This window comes from Theropithecus gelada, chromosome 4, assembly GCF_003255815.1.
Source record: "Theropithecus gelada isolate Dixy chromosome 4, Tgel_1.0, whole genome shotgun sequence".
Lineage (NCBI taxonomy): Eukaryota > Metazoa > Chordata > Mammalia > Primates > Cercopithecidae > Theropithecus > Theropithecus gelada.
In genome coordinates this window covers 41,094,658-41,113,198 of record NC_037671.1, presented here as the reverse complement: position 1 = coordinate 41,113,198, position 18,541 = coordinate 41,094,658, and the positions used below count along the sequence as shown (strand labels likewise).

Genomic DNA, 18,541 nt, shown 5'->3' with positions numbered 1-18,541 from the left:
CAAAGTTCAAGGAGGTATTCAAAAGGAGCACATAGCTGCATAATATTAGTATCTGTCATAATAGTATCTAGAGCCCATATTTCTATAGGTAAAAATACTAACTTAAATGGGCTTTGCTATACACACACCAGAAAACGGTCGCAATAAGATAGTTTTTTTAACTTTTATTTTTAAGTTCAGGGTTACCTGTTTGTTTGTTATATAGGCAAACTCGTGTCATGGGGATTAGTTGTACAGATTTTTTCATCACCCAGGTGTTAAACTTAGTGTCCATTAGTTACTTTTTCTGATCCTCTCCCTTCTCCCACCCTCCAGTAGGCCCCAATGTCTACTGTTCCCTTCTTTGTGTCCATGTGTACTCAGTGTTTAGCTCCCACTTATAAGTGAGAACATGTGGTATCTGGTTTTCTGTTCCTGCTCTAGTTGGCTTAGGATAATAGCCTCTAGATTCATCCATATTCCTGCAAAGGACATGATCTCATTCTTTCTTATCTACCACCTTTTCTTTATCTAGTCTACCACTGATGGGCATTTGGGTTGATTCCGTGTCTCTGCTATTGTGAACAGTGCTGCAAGGAACATATGCGTGTGTGTGTCTTTATGACAGAACGATTTATATTCCTTTGGGTACATACTCAGTAATGACAAAAACAAGCAATGAGGAAAGGACATCTTATTCAATAAATGATGGTGGGATAACTGGCAAGACAGTTCACAGCAAAGAGGTGTAAATCTGGCTGTCCAGCAATATACACTGTCAAGCACCTTCCCACCCAGAAGGGAGCGTCAATGCTCCTTAGCATTGAAAGAATCACTCTGAAAAGCTTGGCATGAGGCAATGATGGCAAATATTTTCAGATTTTTTTTCTTTTTGTGCTAATGTACCGTTTTATTTGTAAACATGCCACTTGCCTTCTTAGTAGCATCGAGTTCAGCCACATAGTACTGAAGAATACGCTCAATTGTATGGTTTATTTCTGATCGAAGACAGGGAATGTTCAGCTTCTGAAATCTAAAAGCAATTGAAGCTGAATAATTAAAAACTAAATGAGAAATATACTTAAGAACTGCTGTCATAGTAAATATCCATTCATTCATTTGACAGATATTCATACCAGCCCTCATTCATTGTCCTAGGATAAAGCAATGAACAAGATAGGAGGTACAGTCCTAGCTCTCCTGGAACCTACAATTATCTTATGGAAAAGACAGACATCTGTCAAGAGTAACAAAAATAATTATTTAAATTACAAACGGGTCAGAAATGCCTATAACTAAGAGAGACCTAGACAAGTCTGGGGATTCAAGTAAGATAAGAGAAAATGACAAATGGATTACACGATGAGTGAGGAAATGGTTTAGCAAAGATGGAAGAGAACACATTGACTCACCTTCTGCCAGTGTTAATTCCATGTAATTCCATATAACCATAATCATAAAACAACTTTGTCAGCTAAATGTCACTTCCATTCAGAGACTGAATGACACACAGGAAATACTAAAAACTACAACATTCTGGTAATAAAATGAATTGACACCAGCATACTACAGGTAAAAAGAGAGAGACAGAGACGGAAAGAGACAGAGAGAGAGACAGAGACAGAAGTCGCCAAGAAAATGGTACCTGCCATCTGTGCAGTACTGTCACATGTCAAAATCATGTTATTTCTGCTTTGACTTTTTTTACAATGGTCTCACCAGGTCTCCATCATTACAGCCGTGGTACTACGCAAAGCCAGACCCAACCCTAGATCCGCTGGCTCTCAGGGAAGAGTTCCACAAGCACTCCTGACACAGGTCTTGAGCCCTCTCTGTGCTGAAAGGGAAAGGCTTCTAGTCCCACTCAGTCCTCTAATTTGGGATTCCCCGCCCTTTGAGAGAGTAGTGCTCTTAGGATGGAGGGAAAGGAAGCTAAAGGAGAGAAGATTTCAGCTGCTCATACCACAAAAAAAATGTGGGGGGCAGATAACTCGGTGAGATGATGAATATGTTATTTGGCTTGGCTGTAGTAACCATTTCACTACATATATAAAAATATCACGTTGTACGTTTTAAGTATACACAATTCTTTTTTAAGGTGTAGGAGCCCTCAGGAGGGAAAACGGAAAGTTTTGGAATCTATTACTCTTAGATAATCTCACTTTCAGAAATTCTTTCAGTGTGTAGCAGTAAACATTATTTGTTCCCTTTCCAACAATACCTATAAAATCAACCCCCAACATATTACATGGCTGGGGGCAGGGAAGGGAAACATGAGAAATAATTTCATTTTCTTGTTGAAAGACTTTCTGCTACCAAAAAAATGCAATTAGAACATATCATTCTTTACTTCAAATTTTTACCAGTCTATTTAGTGGTAATTGAAAGGTTTATGTTTGTAAGTTTTAAGGTTTATGTAGGAGAAATTTTCAACAACATTTTAATTTGAAATTGTATTTTCAGATTTAAAGTTATCCCCCCTAGAAACTACACTGCTTAAAGTGTTACGAATACCTTTGAAGTAGCTGAAGAGCCTGCTGAGAAGATAAGATTTTCCCAAAACTACTGTTCATAAATGCTTGTATTTGTACCTAAAATAAAATATTAATATTTAAATGATTTTTGGTGTTAAAGAGATTGGTTTTGTTTAACAACAGTTAATGCCTTTCCTACAGAATTAAGATAGCCTCAAGCCTCAAACACGTCTACCATCTAAGTATCAAGAACTGCATCGTCCAGTATGATGAACTTTGGCCACATGTGGCTACTGAGCACTTGAAATGTCACTACGTAGAAGCAAGATGTCTGTAAATGTAAAATACATGCCAGATTTCAAAGACTTAGTACAAAAAGGAGAATACAATATATCTCATTAATAATTTTATATTAATGACCTCTTAAAACATTTAACACATTGGGTTGAATAGAGTATTAAAATTAATTTCACCTGCTTCTTTTTACTTTTATTCATGTGACTACTAGAAAAATTAAAGTGACATGTGGTTTGCCTTTGCAGGTTATTACCAATCGGATATTTCTGATCTAGAGAATTTACAAAAGGAGTGAAGATGCCTTACAAGCATTTTTCTTTGGGATATATAGAACTTTAGGTAGAACAGTGTAATGACGCTATAGACACCAGGGGTCAGCAGATGTCATTTTCTGACATTGCTGCTCTCAGAAACCTCTTTGCTACTGCTAAGGAAGTACAAGAAGTAGAAAATGTTCTTTCAAGAGTCCCACCATTGGCCCAGAGTGGTGGCTCATGCCTGTAATCTTAGCACTTTTGTAGGGGGAGATGGGAGAATTGCTTGAGGCCAGGAGTTGAAGACCAGCCTGGGCAACATAGCAAGAACCCGTCTATATAAAAATAAAAATAAATAAATAAATAAATATTCCCACCACCCCTAACAGTGAACTCCAAACTCCCGGTACCCAAAAGATGGAACTGAACCATTCTTTGCAAATCGTTTGTATGTACGGATCATATTGGTATGGTCTATTAATATATACCACACCCATGAATCAAACATTGGAAAAGGAAGAAAAATTAAAACACTGATGCCTCAAGTAAATTATTTAACTATTAAAAGGTTAATATTGTTCTAAATTTACTGAAAGCTAAAAGTTGAATCTAAGACCACAATAAAGCCTTTATAACATATGATCTTTCTCAATAAATCAAATCATAAAAATAATTTAAGAGATAACAAGTTTTTCAAAACTTCCCATTGCCATAAAGATTTAACTTTCGAAGCATTTTGGAAGCAAACTCCACCCTACCTAACCAGCCAAACACTAAAAGTAATAATTAAAATATAATATATCTTAGCATCAAAGAGTCTAACTTTCAAAAACTGAAAGGAAATCTATGCCGAAAACAAAACGTGTTATCGTTAGAGTGGTAGAATTTTAGGATCTTTCTTATGTATTTATATTGCCCAGGTTACATGTAATGTAGTTTTTAAAGAATTTTCTAAATACATGAGGAAAACATCTGATTTTTCTCACTTTCATGGCAAGGATGTCAGACTCAAAAAGTGTACAAAGTGTATTCTTATCCCTGCTTGTGTCTCCAGGAAATTCTGCAGCAAGAGGAGACATTCCTTTGGGCTAAACGTAGGTTAACAGTAGTTTCAGTTAACAGGAGAGAGTAACTGAGGTCATATAGCCCAAAAGGTGAGAGAAAAACATCTTACAGTCTCATCTGACATACTTTCTGACTACCTGTCATCCATCTGGTGTCCCTTAATCTATGACACACAGGATATGAACGCCTCTTCAGAGCTGCCCTCTATAGCAGCAGAGAGAATGGAGGCATAAAGCATAAGGCCACAGGGAGAGTGATCCATCTTCCTAATCTGTTCTCAAATCTGATCACACTTTTAAAGAATAACGTTTACAAATTCTCTCTTGAGCTGGAAAAATAATATTGGCTCCTTAGCACAAGAATCAAATACAAATTTTAATGTAAATTAAAAATGAGACCAGGTGCAGTGGCTCATACCTGTAATCCCAGCACTTTGGGAGGCTGAGGTGGGTGAATCACCTGAGGTCAGGAGTTCAAGACCTGCCTGGCCAATATGGCGAAATCCTGTCTGTACTAAAAATACAAAAATTAACTGGGCGTGGTGGCACGTGCCTATAATCTCAGCTACTCAGGAGGCTGAGGCAGGAGAATCACTTGAACTTAGGAGGTGGAGGTTGCAGTGAGCCGAGATCACTCCACTATACTCCAGCTTGGGTGACAGAGTAAGACTCCATCTCAAAAAAAAAAGAATCCTATCTATAAAAGCCCTTTGGGCTTCTAGTTATTCTCTGATGTCTTTTATTGAATATGCTCATTATTCATTAAAAAAACAAAACCTTTAATGGAGTAGTTTAAAAGTTATACTGCAAATATGTTTGATCAATATGAAAGAGGAACTTAAAATAAATCATAAATATAGAAACACCATATGTGAATATTTACAAAAAGTACTGGATAGTACTATCGACTACTTTTCAGCCTTACTAAGTAAAAATAAGGTATAATTACTTACCTCTAAACTATTGATTTTTGTCATGAATTCTAAGAAATCTGTGTCAAACTCTGTCCTTCTTGGATCCAGAATGTCATATTGCTTTTTCTTAACCCCTTGGTATATATTTCTGAATTTTATTGCCATAATATCTATTCCTTCTATCGTAGAATTACTCAAGGTTGAATATGTTTGCACAACAGTTATCATTTCTGTAATCTTAAAAAGAGAAATGTTATTTTGTTTTTTCAAATGAGATAGTAGGCAACTTTCCTAAAATAAGCTCTTAATGATGAATCACTGATATAAAACACAAACCATTAAACAGAACCTAGAATAATTTAGCTAAAACCAACCAGAGGAGATAAAACAGAAGACAAATCTCTGTCATCCGTCATTCTTACTTCCTAGACTAAGACAGAAGATGTTATATCATATCCAGAGAGAGTTCACAATCTTTTTCAGAGTTTAATCAATCACCTTTTCTTTCAAGGTTGGCGGGGAACTTGACTAAATAGCTTCATCCTGCGGTCTCTTGAGGATTTTCTGAAAATCATTTCACTGGATTACTGGACTCAGAAGCTCTACCCTGCTTTTTGGCCCTAACTGTAGTTCTGACAACTAACATTGGCACATATCCACCTGTGTTCCCTCTTTGACACCTGCGTTCAGGTAAAAGACTGGTCCAAGAAGCCTGAATAATAGCAGCAATCATTCCTGACCCATGATGAGACCTGGGAAACCCTCACAATGGACTTTATTTCAGAAATGGCTGCCTTTGTCCCAACCTAACACCACCTACTTCACCAAAACAAACAAACAAAAAACTCATGTCCACAGGCTACTCCTTACTCTTCCCCATTTTGACTTCTGCTTTAGAGAACAATGCTGAATGCTCTCCAGGGCTGGCCCCTTTGTCCAATGGCCAGAAAGGAAATAAACCTGTTTTCAAAGAATCTTCCAAATACCACACACACCATAAAGACAACACCACTGATCCTCCTACACAGCCAGCAGAATTCACATGAATCCCCATGTATGGTCACCCAGAAGGACTATTTTCAAAGCAACTGTTGCTCTTACTCCACTATTTTCATACACTTCCAAAAACTATTATCATCCTAGAAGCCACTGCAAATGTGGAGGAAATACAAGCCACTGGGATTTACAGCATGTTGCGCATGCTCTATATAAACACAGGAACTATCTGAGTCTCCTCCTAACACATGTGCTCCACTCAACTACTTTAAAGAGCAAAAAGCAAACTACTACTGGCTTGCTCTGTTATTCTAACCTGCTAAGACTGTTTCCTGTACCCTTACCTCATTACTCTACCACCTGGCTCCAACAGCCAGAGACCGGGACAAAATTCCTGTCACTAACATGTCCTCTATTTTGTTGATTGGTTGGATGAGGGGTCATCTGAGGCAGACACGGTGGTCAATCCCATGCTTGCCCTTCAAACTTAGCCAGTGGACCCTCTGTCCCCATACCACACAGAGCAACGTAAAGTCAGCTGTGGGAATCAACCAAGACCATGCTCCTGCTAATTTGTCCTGGCCCTGGCTTTTTCAACATCTCTCTATCAATGTTCAATCACTCAGTACTCACCACCAATATATAGTCTTTCCTCCGGCTCACCAACCTTGCACCCTTTCCAGTTCTCAACTTGCTGTGATTCCCTCATCTCAGCGTCACCATGAGTGGAGACCCTACCTCACGTACTAGCTCCAGATCCTCAAATCTCCCCCAGCAATACCAGCTCTCCACCTTTTCTCTTCTCTCCCACAAATGTTCAGGGTGAGAAGAAAACAAAACTGAAGATAGAGCTCTGGGAAACACCAATATTCACCAAAATTTACATGGCAGGAAGAGGAAGAAGCAAAGACTATTGCACACATTTCATTCTGGCTATTTAGGACTCAATGCACCATCAAGTCTATACCTGTCATAAAAATGTGTGTTTCAGACATCCTAACACTGACATACTAGAGCCTTCTTTACTTACTCCTTGAAGGGCCCCAACATATCTGTCTAACTCTGAAATCTCAGCTCTCCAACCCCAACCTCAGTCTTGTCTGCCCTTTGACTTTGTCACTTGGTCATTCTGACTTCAAATCTCAGCTTTCCCTAATAGGCTCTTAGTGCACCCTTCTGGCTCTCCTCTTCATCTATGTAAGAGTTCACAAGGGTAGTCAAACAGTGGCCCCTTCCATACCCCATTCATCAGAGGAAGCCCACCTAGGCAGCTCGGTAACCATCTCTTGTGGATTATGTAAAATCCTGGACACACTTCAGGGTTAAGTTTGACAGCCCCACCTTTGAGAGTGGACACCGATATCCACCAATTATCCAATGGGAAAGATGCCAGTCTGTCAAGGGGTTCTTAGTACAAGCGAGTTGGGACAACCTAGCAATCAGGATGCATTTCAGGTAAGGCCTCTAGGGGGTGCTACCTCAGCTCTGGTTGCTGAGCACTTGTGGCTTGAAGTTGTATTCTTCAAACCAGAGGCATGGCTTCTCCAGAGACCAGAGTGGGTGCAGCTGATGCAGCTGGTCATTACAGACCACTTCCTCTAGCGTCAGAGGAATTCCTGGGCTGCTATTTCACAGATGGATGACCATTCTATCAGCATTAGACCCACCCCCAAACATCTTTACCACTAATAAGCTTGAGTCCTGAAACTACCAATTTCAAAACGGCACCCAGGTTGGCAAGGGTTCTGGCTCCTGGAAAATAAGGGTAACCGAGACCCACCTCCAGGTTTATGCTCTAGTGGAGTCAGAACATTAAGCATCTTTGTCCTAACCAGTGAGACCTGTGTATTAATTTGACTTGTACTAGTAGCCTAATTGAATATTTGCCCCCAAAAAATCCCTATTGGCTGAGCACAGTGGCTCATGCCTATAATTCCGCACTTTGGAAGGCTGAGAAAGGAGGACTGCTTGAGGCCAGGAGTTCAAAACCAGCTCATCAACATAGCAAGACCCCATCTCCACACACACACACACAAAATTAATTAGCTAGGCATGATTGTACATGCCTGTAGTCCCAGCTACTCAGGAGGCCGAGGAGTTCAAAGCCAAGTGAGCTATGATCACGCCACTGCACTCCAGCCTGAGTAAAACAACAGGACCCCATCTCAATTTTTTTAATTTAATAAATAAAAATAAAATGTTTTTTAAAATCTATTATGCATAAAACAGCCCCATACAACAGTTCCTTAGATATGACATCAAAAACACAAGGAAAACAAAAGAAAAATGTGATACATTGAACTTCATTAAAATTAAAAACTATCGTACTTCAAAGGACACCATCAAGAAAGTGAAAAGATAACCCAAAAATAAGAGAAAATACTTGTAAATCATATATCCGATAAGGAAGTTATACCCAGCATATATAAAGAACTCCTACAACTCAACAAAAAAAGACAAATAACTCAGTTAAATATATGCAAAGATTTGAATAGATGTTTTTTCAAAGAAGATATACAAATGGACAAAAGCACATGAAAAGATGCTCCACCTCATTAGCGATCAGGGAAGTGCAAATCAAAACCTCAATGAGATACCACTTCATACCCAGTAGAATGGCTAAATTCAAAAGCACAGGTAATAACAAGTGTTGGCAAGGATGTGAAGAAATCATAAACCTCATACTTTGCTAGTTAGTTGGGATTATCAACAAAAAGTTAAACATGGATTGCCATATGACCTAGCAATTCTGCTTCTGCACATATACCCAAGAAAAATGACAACACATGACTATACAAACTCTTGTACACAAATGTTCATAGCAATATTATTCATAATAGCCAAAAAGAGGAAATAATCGTAATGTCCATAAACTGATGAGTAGAAAAATAAACTGTGATATTATCCGTACAATGGAATATTCTTCAATGATGAATGGAATGAAGTTCTGAAAAATGGTATAATACAAAAAATTAGCCAGGCGCTGTGGCAAGCGCCTGTAGTCCCAGCTACTCGGGAGGCTGAGGCAGGAGAATGGCGTGAACCCAGGAGGCAGAGCTTGCAGTGAGCAGAGATCGCGCCACTGCAAACTCCAGCCTGGGCGACACAGCGAGACTCTGTCCAAAAAAAAAAAAAAAAAAAGTATAATATAGATGAGCTTTGAAAACATTATGCTAGTGAAAGTAGCCACAAAAGACCACATATTGTATGATTCCACTTATACAAAATGTCCAGAATAGGTACATCTATAGAGACAGCAGATCAGTGGTTGCTTAAAACTGGGGAGAGGAGAGAATGGGGTATGACTGACAATGGACACAAGGTTTCTTTTAGTGGGAGTGAAAATGTTCTAAAATTAGATTGTGGTAATGACTGCACAGCCCTGTGAATATCCTAGAAAACACTGACTTGTACAGTTTAAGGGGGTAGATAGTATAGTATATTAATTACGTCTCAATAAAGCTGTTAAAGAAACAAATTTAAAAAAACAGCATCAAAGAAGTATGTATGAAGGATCCCACTCAGCAACTTGGTTCTGTTCATTGCTCATACTTTCCTGTCCTGGCTTGATCAGGAAGTTACTAATAAAAATAGGCTTCCAAACATGTCTAGGTCTTCAACCTACGTAATGTCCCGCATTACTTTCCAACAAATGATGAACAAGATTCTAAATACTAGCAGGATCCAGGGAACTAGCGAAGTTGGGGGAAGAATACCTAAATGAGATCTTTACATACTTTTCAAAGGATGACTCCAAGAAGTCGCTGATATGGGCTGGCCTATATCCCCCGAAATAATGTCACTCCTTCCCAACCAGTCCTAATAAATGAATCAAACCTATGTCTGTCCAGCAAAGATATCACCCACACAATGTTTATGTATACACCATATACACTGGCTCAGAAAGATGACATGCTTACACATCCAGAGATTCCACAACTACTGACTACTACCAGGCTTTGCAGGTATTTCACCTCACACTTTTTTTCAGCCTAATATAATTGTTAAGAGCAGAGCCTTTTAAGTTGAAGTTCCACAGGCAGAGGTAAATTGAGGTCTTGAGAGATGTGGAAGTTGACCATAGCGCTTGTGTTACTGGCAGAAGGCAGTAACCAGGAATGAAAAAATAAGTTATAATAAAATGCAGGGACCTGTGAGTAACATTAGATGAGTCATAACAACAGTGAGACAAGAGATCAGGAACAATAATTCTCAATGGCACTACATAAAGTACAAAATCACCAAAAAGGTGTGGTGTGGAGTGGGGTATGATGACTGCATAATGCTTACCTTCTCCAGTCGTTTGCAAAAAGCTTCAAATTTTCCAAATATATACATTTCTGAAACCTCAAAAGATTTTTCCCCTGAGGATTCTAAAATCTGTTTCCTTGTTTTATGAAAAGATGTCTGATATTCCTTGAAGAGAAAAATGCAGTCCTACGAGAAAAGTAAAAGAAACGGGGAAAAGAAAGCGAGACATTTGTTCAGGAATCGGAAATTCAAAAACTGTACCCTCACACAGAACTGATCAAACTGTGAAAATCTGTATAGTTTTTTTATTTATACCATATTTTCATCCTCATTTCAACCTCACTTTTCTTCATCCTCACTGTTTTCCTTTAACTCTTATCCTACATCAAAGCACACCACATACTATTTGTTTTTACATTTCATGACTAATTAGAACTCCCAAGAGGTCCAGAAATTATCTATCAAGATATCTCTATTCAGTTCGCATCCATCTTAGAATGAGCATTCTTTATGCACAGGTATATAAAATATGAAGTTTCTGTCATACAAAGCTATCATCTGACAATCATTTTTCCAAAAGAAGGTCATAAAGTCTTTGATGAGTACATTGCTGAAATCCTAATTATTTGACTACAGATACACTGGTCTGGTTTGTGAATGTAATAGAAATAAAAAAGAGAATATGGTTGCTGGGTACAGTAGGAATTAACTATCATGTCAAGCTAACATTTCCTAAACACCAAATCTTTTTTTAAATGTTAAACTTTTTTGAAACCATCAATAGCCAGCCAAATCTTTATCATAACGCCATTTCTCAGATTCTGACTCTTCTGCCTCCTCTCGCCCATATAAGAACCCTTAAACATTGGGCTCACTTCGGTAATCTCCATATCAGCTGATCAGCACTTTAATTCCATCTGCAACCTTAATTACCCCTTGCCATATGTAACATAACCTATGGATACGTTCTGAGGATAAGCACACAGACATCTTTGGGGACCGTTATTCTGCCCACTGAAGCCACTAAATCAGAATTTCTGCAAGTGAGACTCAGAAATCTACATTTTTAACTAGTTCTCCTATAGTGATTCCTATAAATATTCAGATTTGAGAATAATTGGTCTCATTCTTTCCTCCATCACAATCTCCAAAACAATTCTCATTGCTCTCGTTGAGGTATCTGATTATTTTTCACTCATTCAACAAAAACGAGTTGGCTTTAGGGGGCTAAGGGAGGGATAGCATTAGGAAAAATACCCAATGTAGATGACAGGTTGGCGGGTGCAGCAAACCACCAGGGCATGTGAATACGTATGTACACAAACCTGCACGTTCTGCACATGTATCCCAGAACTTAAAGTATAATTTAAAAAAAATTTTTTTTTTTTTTTTTTTGAGACGGAGTCTCGCTCTGTCACCCAGGCTGGAGTGCAGTGGCCAGATCTCAGCTCACTGCAAGCTCCCCCTCCCGGGTTTACGCCATTCTCCTGCCTCAGTCTCCTGAGTAGCTAGGACTACAGGCGCCCGCCACCTCGCCCGGCTAGTTTTTTGTATTTTTTAGCAGAGACGGGGTTTCACCGGGTTAGCCAGGATGGTCTCGACCTCCTGAACTCGTGATCTGCCCGTCTTGGCCTCCCAAAGTGCTGGGATTACAGGCTTGAGCCACCGCACCCAGCCTAAAAAAATTTTTTTTAATGAGTTGGCTCTGAGTAACAGTTCTCAGATAAGATTCTGAGTAACAATTCTCATTGTTTCCTCCAACTCATATAAAAACTATTCCTAAAAAGTATACACTGAAAGTTTTCTAAAAACATTTCAGATGTGATGGAAACATTGAACTAGAATTAAGAAAACCAAGTTCCCATTTCTAATTCAGTCAGTAAATGGCTAGTAATCTTAAGGATCTTAAAAGAATAATGAGACTACATTGCTAAATTCTATGTAAAGAGTTATGGTTCCTGCCAATTGGCAAACTTGGGGGGAGTAATTTCTGACTCCTATTCCCAAAAATAACGTCAGAGAAACTCTAGATGAAAACATGGAATCCTGCAAGTAATAATAAAAACAACAGAAATGAGAAACTCCTAGGAAGATGATAAGTTGTTTTGAATCTGGGAATGAGGGGAGCAAGAATGATTAGGAAAACAGAAAGAAGATAAAGAATATTAGCAAATAAGGGGACATCTTATATAGTAAGACAAAGAATAGTAAGAGAATATTATCAACATTAACTCAATAAATTACAAATTTTAGACAATTTGGGGAAATTCCCCAAGAATATCAACTTACTAAAACTAACTCGAAAAGAAATAGAAAGTATAGTCAAATAGTTTTTTTAATAAACAGGCCAGGTGTGGTGGCTCATGCCTGTAATCCCACCATTTTGGGAGGCAAAGGCAGGATGATTGCTTAAGCTCAGGAGTTTGGGACCACCCGAGAAATACAGCAAAACCTTGTCTCTACAATAATAAAAACATTACTCGGGTGTGATGGCATGCACCCGTGGTCCCAGCTACTTAGGAGGCAAAGGTGGGAGGATCCCTTGAGCCCAGGAGGTCAAGGATGCAGTGAGCTTGATCATGCTATTGCACTCCAGCCTGGGTGACAGAGTGAGGTTTTGTCTCAAAATGAACAAGTAAAATAAATAAATAAGCAATAATATATTTGCAAAGCATATATATGATAAGGAATTAATATCCAGAATATATAAAGAAATCCTACAACTCAACAATCACCACCAAAAAAAACCAAACAACCCAATTCAAAAATGGATAAAGGGCCTGAGTAAATATTTCTAAAAAGATGTATGAAGGGCCACTAAGCATATGAAAAGATGCTCAGCCATCACTAGCCACTAGGGAAAGCAAATCAAAACCACAATGAGATGTCACTTCACTCCATACACATTAGAATGGCTCTTATCAAAATAATAGAAAATAAAAAGTGTTGGCAAGGAAATGAAGAAATTGGAACCCTCCTGCATTGCTGGTGGAAATGTAAAATGGTGTAGCCACTGTGGAAAACTGTTTAGCAGGAACTCTAAAAGTTACACTTAGAATTACTATATGACCCAACAATTTCCCTTCTAGGAATACACCCAGCAGAACTGATAGCAGGGGCTCAAACAGATACACACCAATGTTCATAGCCACATAATTCACAAGAGCCAAAAGGTAGTAACAAATCAAATGTGCATCAGCAGAGGAATAGATAAAAATATATGGGCTATACATACTATGGAATATATTACTCAGCCATGAAAGGGAATGAAATTCTGATACATACTAGAACATAGATGAAAATATTACACTAAGTGAAATAAACCAGACACAGAAAAACAAATATTGTTTAAATCTACTTATTTGAGGTACCTAGAATAGGCAAATTCATACAGACAGTCAGTCAAAACAAGTTACTAGGGGCCAGGGCAGAGAGTTTGGGGAATTTATTTATTTATTTATTTATTTTCTGAGAGGGAGTTTTGCTCTTGTTGCCCAGGCCGGAGTGCAATGGTACCATCTCAGCTCAATGCAACCTCCAACTCCAGGGTTCAAGTGATTCTCCTGCCTCAGCCTCCTGAGTAGCTGGGACTACAGGAGCCTGCCACCATGCCTGGCTAATTTTTGTATTTTTAGTAGAGACAGGGTTTTATCATGTTGGCCAGGCTGGTCTCGAACTCCTAACCTCAGGTGATCCGCCTGCCTCAGCCTCCCAAAGTGCTGGGATTACAGGCGTGAGCCACGGTGCCCAGCCTGAGTTTGGGGAATTATTTAATGACTACAGAGTTTCAGTTTAGAATGATGAAAAAGTTCTGAAATGGACAGCAGTGATGGTTGCAAAACACTGTGAATATAGTTAATGCCACTCAATTGTATGGTTAAAATAGTAAATTTTATGTTATTTTTATCATAATTAAAAATTTTTAATTATACAAGAGAAGCAGGAAATTAAAAATCTTTTCACAAAGAAAATGCTTAACAGATGAGTTCTATCAGACTTGCTTTTTTGTTCAGTATTTCCAGTTTTATTTTTTTTCCAGTTTTATTGAGGAATAATTGACAAACAAAAATTGTATATATTTAAGGTACACAACATGATGTTTTAAAAGATGTATACATTGTGAAATGTTTACCAAAATCAAGCTAATTAGCATATCCTCACCTCACATAGTTACTTTTTGGGGTGGGGGGTGTGAGTTACTTTTCGGGGTCAGGGGTGTGACCTCCTTTCTTAGCAAATGTCAAGTATGCAATACATGGTGCATGCCTGTAGTCCCAGCTACTAGGGAGGCTGAGATGGGAGGATGGCTTGAGCCCAGAAGGCGGAGGTTGCACTGAGCTGAGATGGCACCAGAGCACTCCAGCCTGAGCAATAGAGCTAGACCTTGTCTCAAAAAACAAAAACAAAATGGTATTGTGAACTATAGTCATCATACAGTACATTAGATCTCCAGAATTTATTCATCCTGCAAAACTGAAAATTTGTACCCTTTCACCAATATCTCGTCATTGTGCCATCCCTCTCCAGCCCCTGGTAACCACCATTCTGCTCTCCGCTTCTAAGAGCTTGACTTTTTTAGATTCCACATATAGATGAAAAAAGGTAGTATTTGTCTTTCTGTGTCTGGCTTATTTCACTTAGCATAATGAAATAAAATTCAGCCGTGTTGTCAAAAATGACAATATTTCCTTCTTTGTAAAGACTGAATAATATTCCATTATATATATGTATCCATACACACACACATACAAACGCATACATATATACATACATACCCTATATACCACGTTTTCTTTACCCATTCATCTGCCAACAGGCACTTAGGTTGTTTCCATATCTTGGCTATTGTGAATAATGTTGCAATGAATATAAGAATGCAGATATCTCTTTGAGACAGTTATATCATTTCCTTTAAATATTTACCCAGAAATGAGATTGCTGGATCATATGGTAGTTCTATTTTTAATATTGGGGGGAACCTCTATACTATGTATCATAATGACTACACTAATTTACATTCCTACCAACACTTGTTATCATTTGTCTTTTTCTGTAGTAGGCATTCTAACAGGTGTGAGATGATACTTCATTGTGGTTTTTAATTGGCAAAGCTGGAGGCATCACACTGCCTGATTTTATACCGTAGTATATTTGTATATACTACCAAGCTATAGTAATCAAAACAGCATGGTACTGACATAAAAACAGATACATAGACCAATGAAACAGAATAGAGAACCCAGAAATAAATCCATGCATTATGGTCAACTGATCTTTGACAAAGGTTCCAAGAACGCACAATGAGGAAAGGGCAGTCTCTTCAATAAATGGTCTTGGGAAAACTGGATATCCACAAGCAAAATAATAAAATTGAACCATTGTTTCACATGACATACAAAAGTCAACCTAAAGTTGACAAAAAATGTAAAGATAAGACCTGAAACTCTAAAATTACTAGAAGAAAATGTCGGGAAAAGCTACTTGGCATTGATTTTTTGGATGTGACCCCAAACGTACAGGAAACAAAGGCAAAAATAACAAATGAGATTGTATCAAACTATAAAGCTTTTGCACAGAAAAGAAAACAGAGTGAAGACACAACCTACAGATTGGAAGACAGTATTTGCAAACCATATATCTAATAAGAGGTTTATTCCCAAAATATATAAGGAACTCAAATAACTCAATAGGAAGAAAATAAATAATCTGATTTTAAAATGAACAAATGAGGCCAGGCATGGTGTCTCACACCTGTGATCCCAACACTTTGGGAGACTCAGGCAGGAGGATCACTTGAGGTCAGGAGTTCAAGACCAGCCTGGCCAACATGGTGAAACCCTGTCTCTACTAAAAATACAAAACTTAACTGGGCGTGGTGGCAGGCATCTGTAATCCCATCTACTCAGGAGGCTGAGACAGGAGAATCGCTTGAACCTGGGAGGTGGAGGTTGCAGTGAGCCGAGATCGTGCCACTGCACTCCAGCCTGGGTGACAGAGTGAGACTCCATCTCAAAAAAAAATATTTAAAAAATGGGCAGAGGACCTGAAAAGACATTTCTCAAGAGGAAACATACAAATAGCCAGCAGGCATTTGAAAAGGTGCTCTGCATCTCCAATTATCAGTTTTATTTTTTAAATGCATACACAACAAAGACTGTCCATAAGTCATTTCTCGGCTCCATTTGCATTCAGCAGTTGTTCCTGGGCATTTCATCGCTTTTACCACCTCAACAACTTCTTTATATCATTTCTTGAGGTCCTCTTTTGTCTTGCCAGGCACTGCTCCCTCTATTTTTCCTCATCTTTCAGGTGCATCTGAAGGAGGCCTACTTCATGTACTTGAGAGACTACTCCACGTTCTTTTAAAAATTATCCAAAGCCTTTTTTGTCATCTTTTTTTTTAAGAGGGTCAAGTTTTCAGAGGCTCAATTTTCTTTGCCAATAAGTTCTCTTGACTCCAAAAAAACAATGTGTGTTCATATAATTGGTAATAACTTCCCATATTGAGTTAGTTCATGCAGAAAAGGGGCCTGTGGCTTTAATTAGTAACTGCAGACCAATGCTCCTCTGACCAATTTCTACTGCCATTTCCACCTTTGACAGGTGATTTCTCTGCATTCTTTGATGCTTGTCACACACACAAGCCTCCCCTTCCTCTTTCTCCATTCTAATTGGCTCATTTATTTCTTCTGTTTTTACCAGAGCAGCCATTCCTAGATTTTTATAGATGAGGTATTTCACTGAAGTGCTGTAAACTTGCTAGTTGAAGCCTATCACAAAGTTTTCCCACTTCTTCCACCTTTTCCACTTATTGTCAGAAAAAGTGATTTCCAGTCTTCCTTGAATTTTGAAGGTTTGTCTTTTCCTTTTAACGACTCTTTTCTGGATATCTTTTCCCTTCTTTGCCAACAATGCTTGTTGTTTAACTTCCTCTTCTTCCTCCTTAGCTATTCAAGCAGCTTTTAATTCAGCTTGTCTTTGCTTTTCTGTAGCCTCTTGCTTCTTCAATCTTGCTTCTTTCTTGGCTTTCTCTCTCTTTTTTTTTTTTTTTATGTTGAGACAGAGTCTTGCTCTGTCACCCAAGCTGGAGTGCAGTGGCACGATCATGGCTCACCTCACTGCAGCCTCAGCCTCTCAGGCTCAAACAATTCTCCCACCTCGGCCTCCCAAGTTGCTGGGATTACAGGTGTGCACCAACACCCCTGGCTAATTTTTTGTAGAGACAGGGTTTCATCATGTTGCCCACGCTGGTCTCGAGCTCCTGGGCTCAAGCGATCTACCCTCCTCGGCCTCCCAAAGTGCTGGAGTCACAGGCATGAGCCACTGCGCCTGACCCTGGCTTTCTCTTCCTTGAATTTTTTTATCCTTGTATCACAGCTATGTGTATTATCAACTAATGTTTTCAATTCATTTCTTCTTTCTTTCTTTGTGCTCTTGTTGCTCTGTTCTTCTTTTCAATCCCTCTCTTGTCACAATATTCTGCTTTCTTCCTTCTGTATTTAAATAAGAAAATTCTGTCCAAGCATAAAAACTACACCAGAAGGAATAAAATGATGGATTCATAACACTAGGTTTAGAAAACTTTTTTTTGACCATCTGGAATTATTTTTGAATAGTGGGAAAAACACTTCAAAGAAACTGTCCCTTGCTTCACTTTTAGAAGGAACTGAGTTTCCAAATGTATGATCTACACTGTTAAATGCTCCTCTTTTCACTGGGTCATACATTTTATAATTTTAGTGATGCAAGTGAAGTAGTCATTATCTCTTTCCTTTATTGGTTCACCGGCTGCTTTCCATGATGTTTTAAAACCACTGCTTTATGAGCTGCTTTGATGTGTCTCTGTGTAGCTTTGTATCTTACATGGCTAAGTCCAAGACCTGCATAATGATCCTGATTCTTCCAGTCCTTGGAATCCACTGTTTTCAGCATGAGAAACACTAAATGCAATTCTTCCTCTTCTTATCCTCCAGTTCAGAGGTCAGAGCAAGGGTGATAGCAGTGGCCTGGCCAGGATGGCAGTCAGCACCAGGCCTGCAGGAATAATGGTTCCCATCCTGGGTGGAGGGCACTGCGTTACTTTTCAAACTTGACCTCCCTGTTCAAGCCACACACTTTGGCACTACGAAGACCAGGGAACCTGCACACAGAGATGACCAATAACCACTTCCAGAAGGAGCCTTCTTCCTGTGGCCATTTCTTTCAAACTTTCAATAAGCAGGTCACTTTAATTTTATACAAACTTTTTCAGAAAATGGAAAAAGGAGGAATACTTCCCCCCACCCTCCGTTCATTCTGAGACATTAATGCCA

At 38.8% G+C, this 18,541-nt stretch overlaps 1 protein-coding gene and 1 pseudogene across 2 annotated transcripts in view; both read right to left on the bottom strand.

Annotated features, from left to right (window-relative positions):
* Nucleotides 1–18,541, bottom strand: part of DNAH8 (dynein axonemal heavy chain 8) — a 322,639-nt gene that overhangs the window by 258,672 nt on the left and 45,426 nt on the right. For both annotated transcript variants that reach the window (XM_025382614.1, XM_025382615.1), the window contains 4 exons: nt 10,269–10,415; nt 5,022–5,219; nt 2,494–2,570; nt 913–1,012 (listed from right to left, as the gene is read on the bottom strand). In XM_025382614.1, coding sequence (XP_025238399.1) covers nt 913–1,012; nt 2,494–2,570; nt 5,022–5,219; nt 10,269–10,415 — 522 coding nt within the window. The remainder of the gene's footprint in view (nt 1–912; nt 1,013–2,493; nt 2,571–5,021; nt 5,220–10,268; nt 10,416–18,541) is intronic.
* On the bottom strand, nt 16,647–18,426 carry LOC112622105 (annotated as a pseudogene).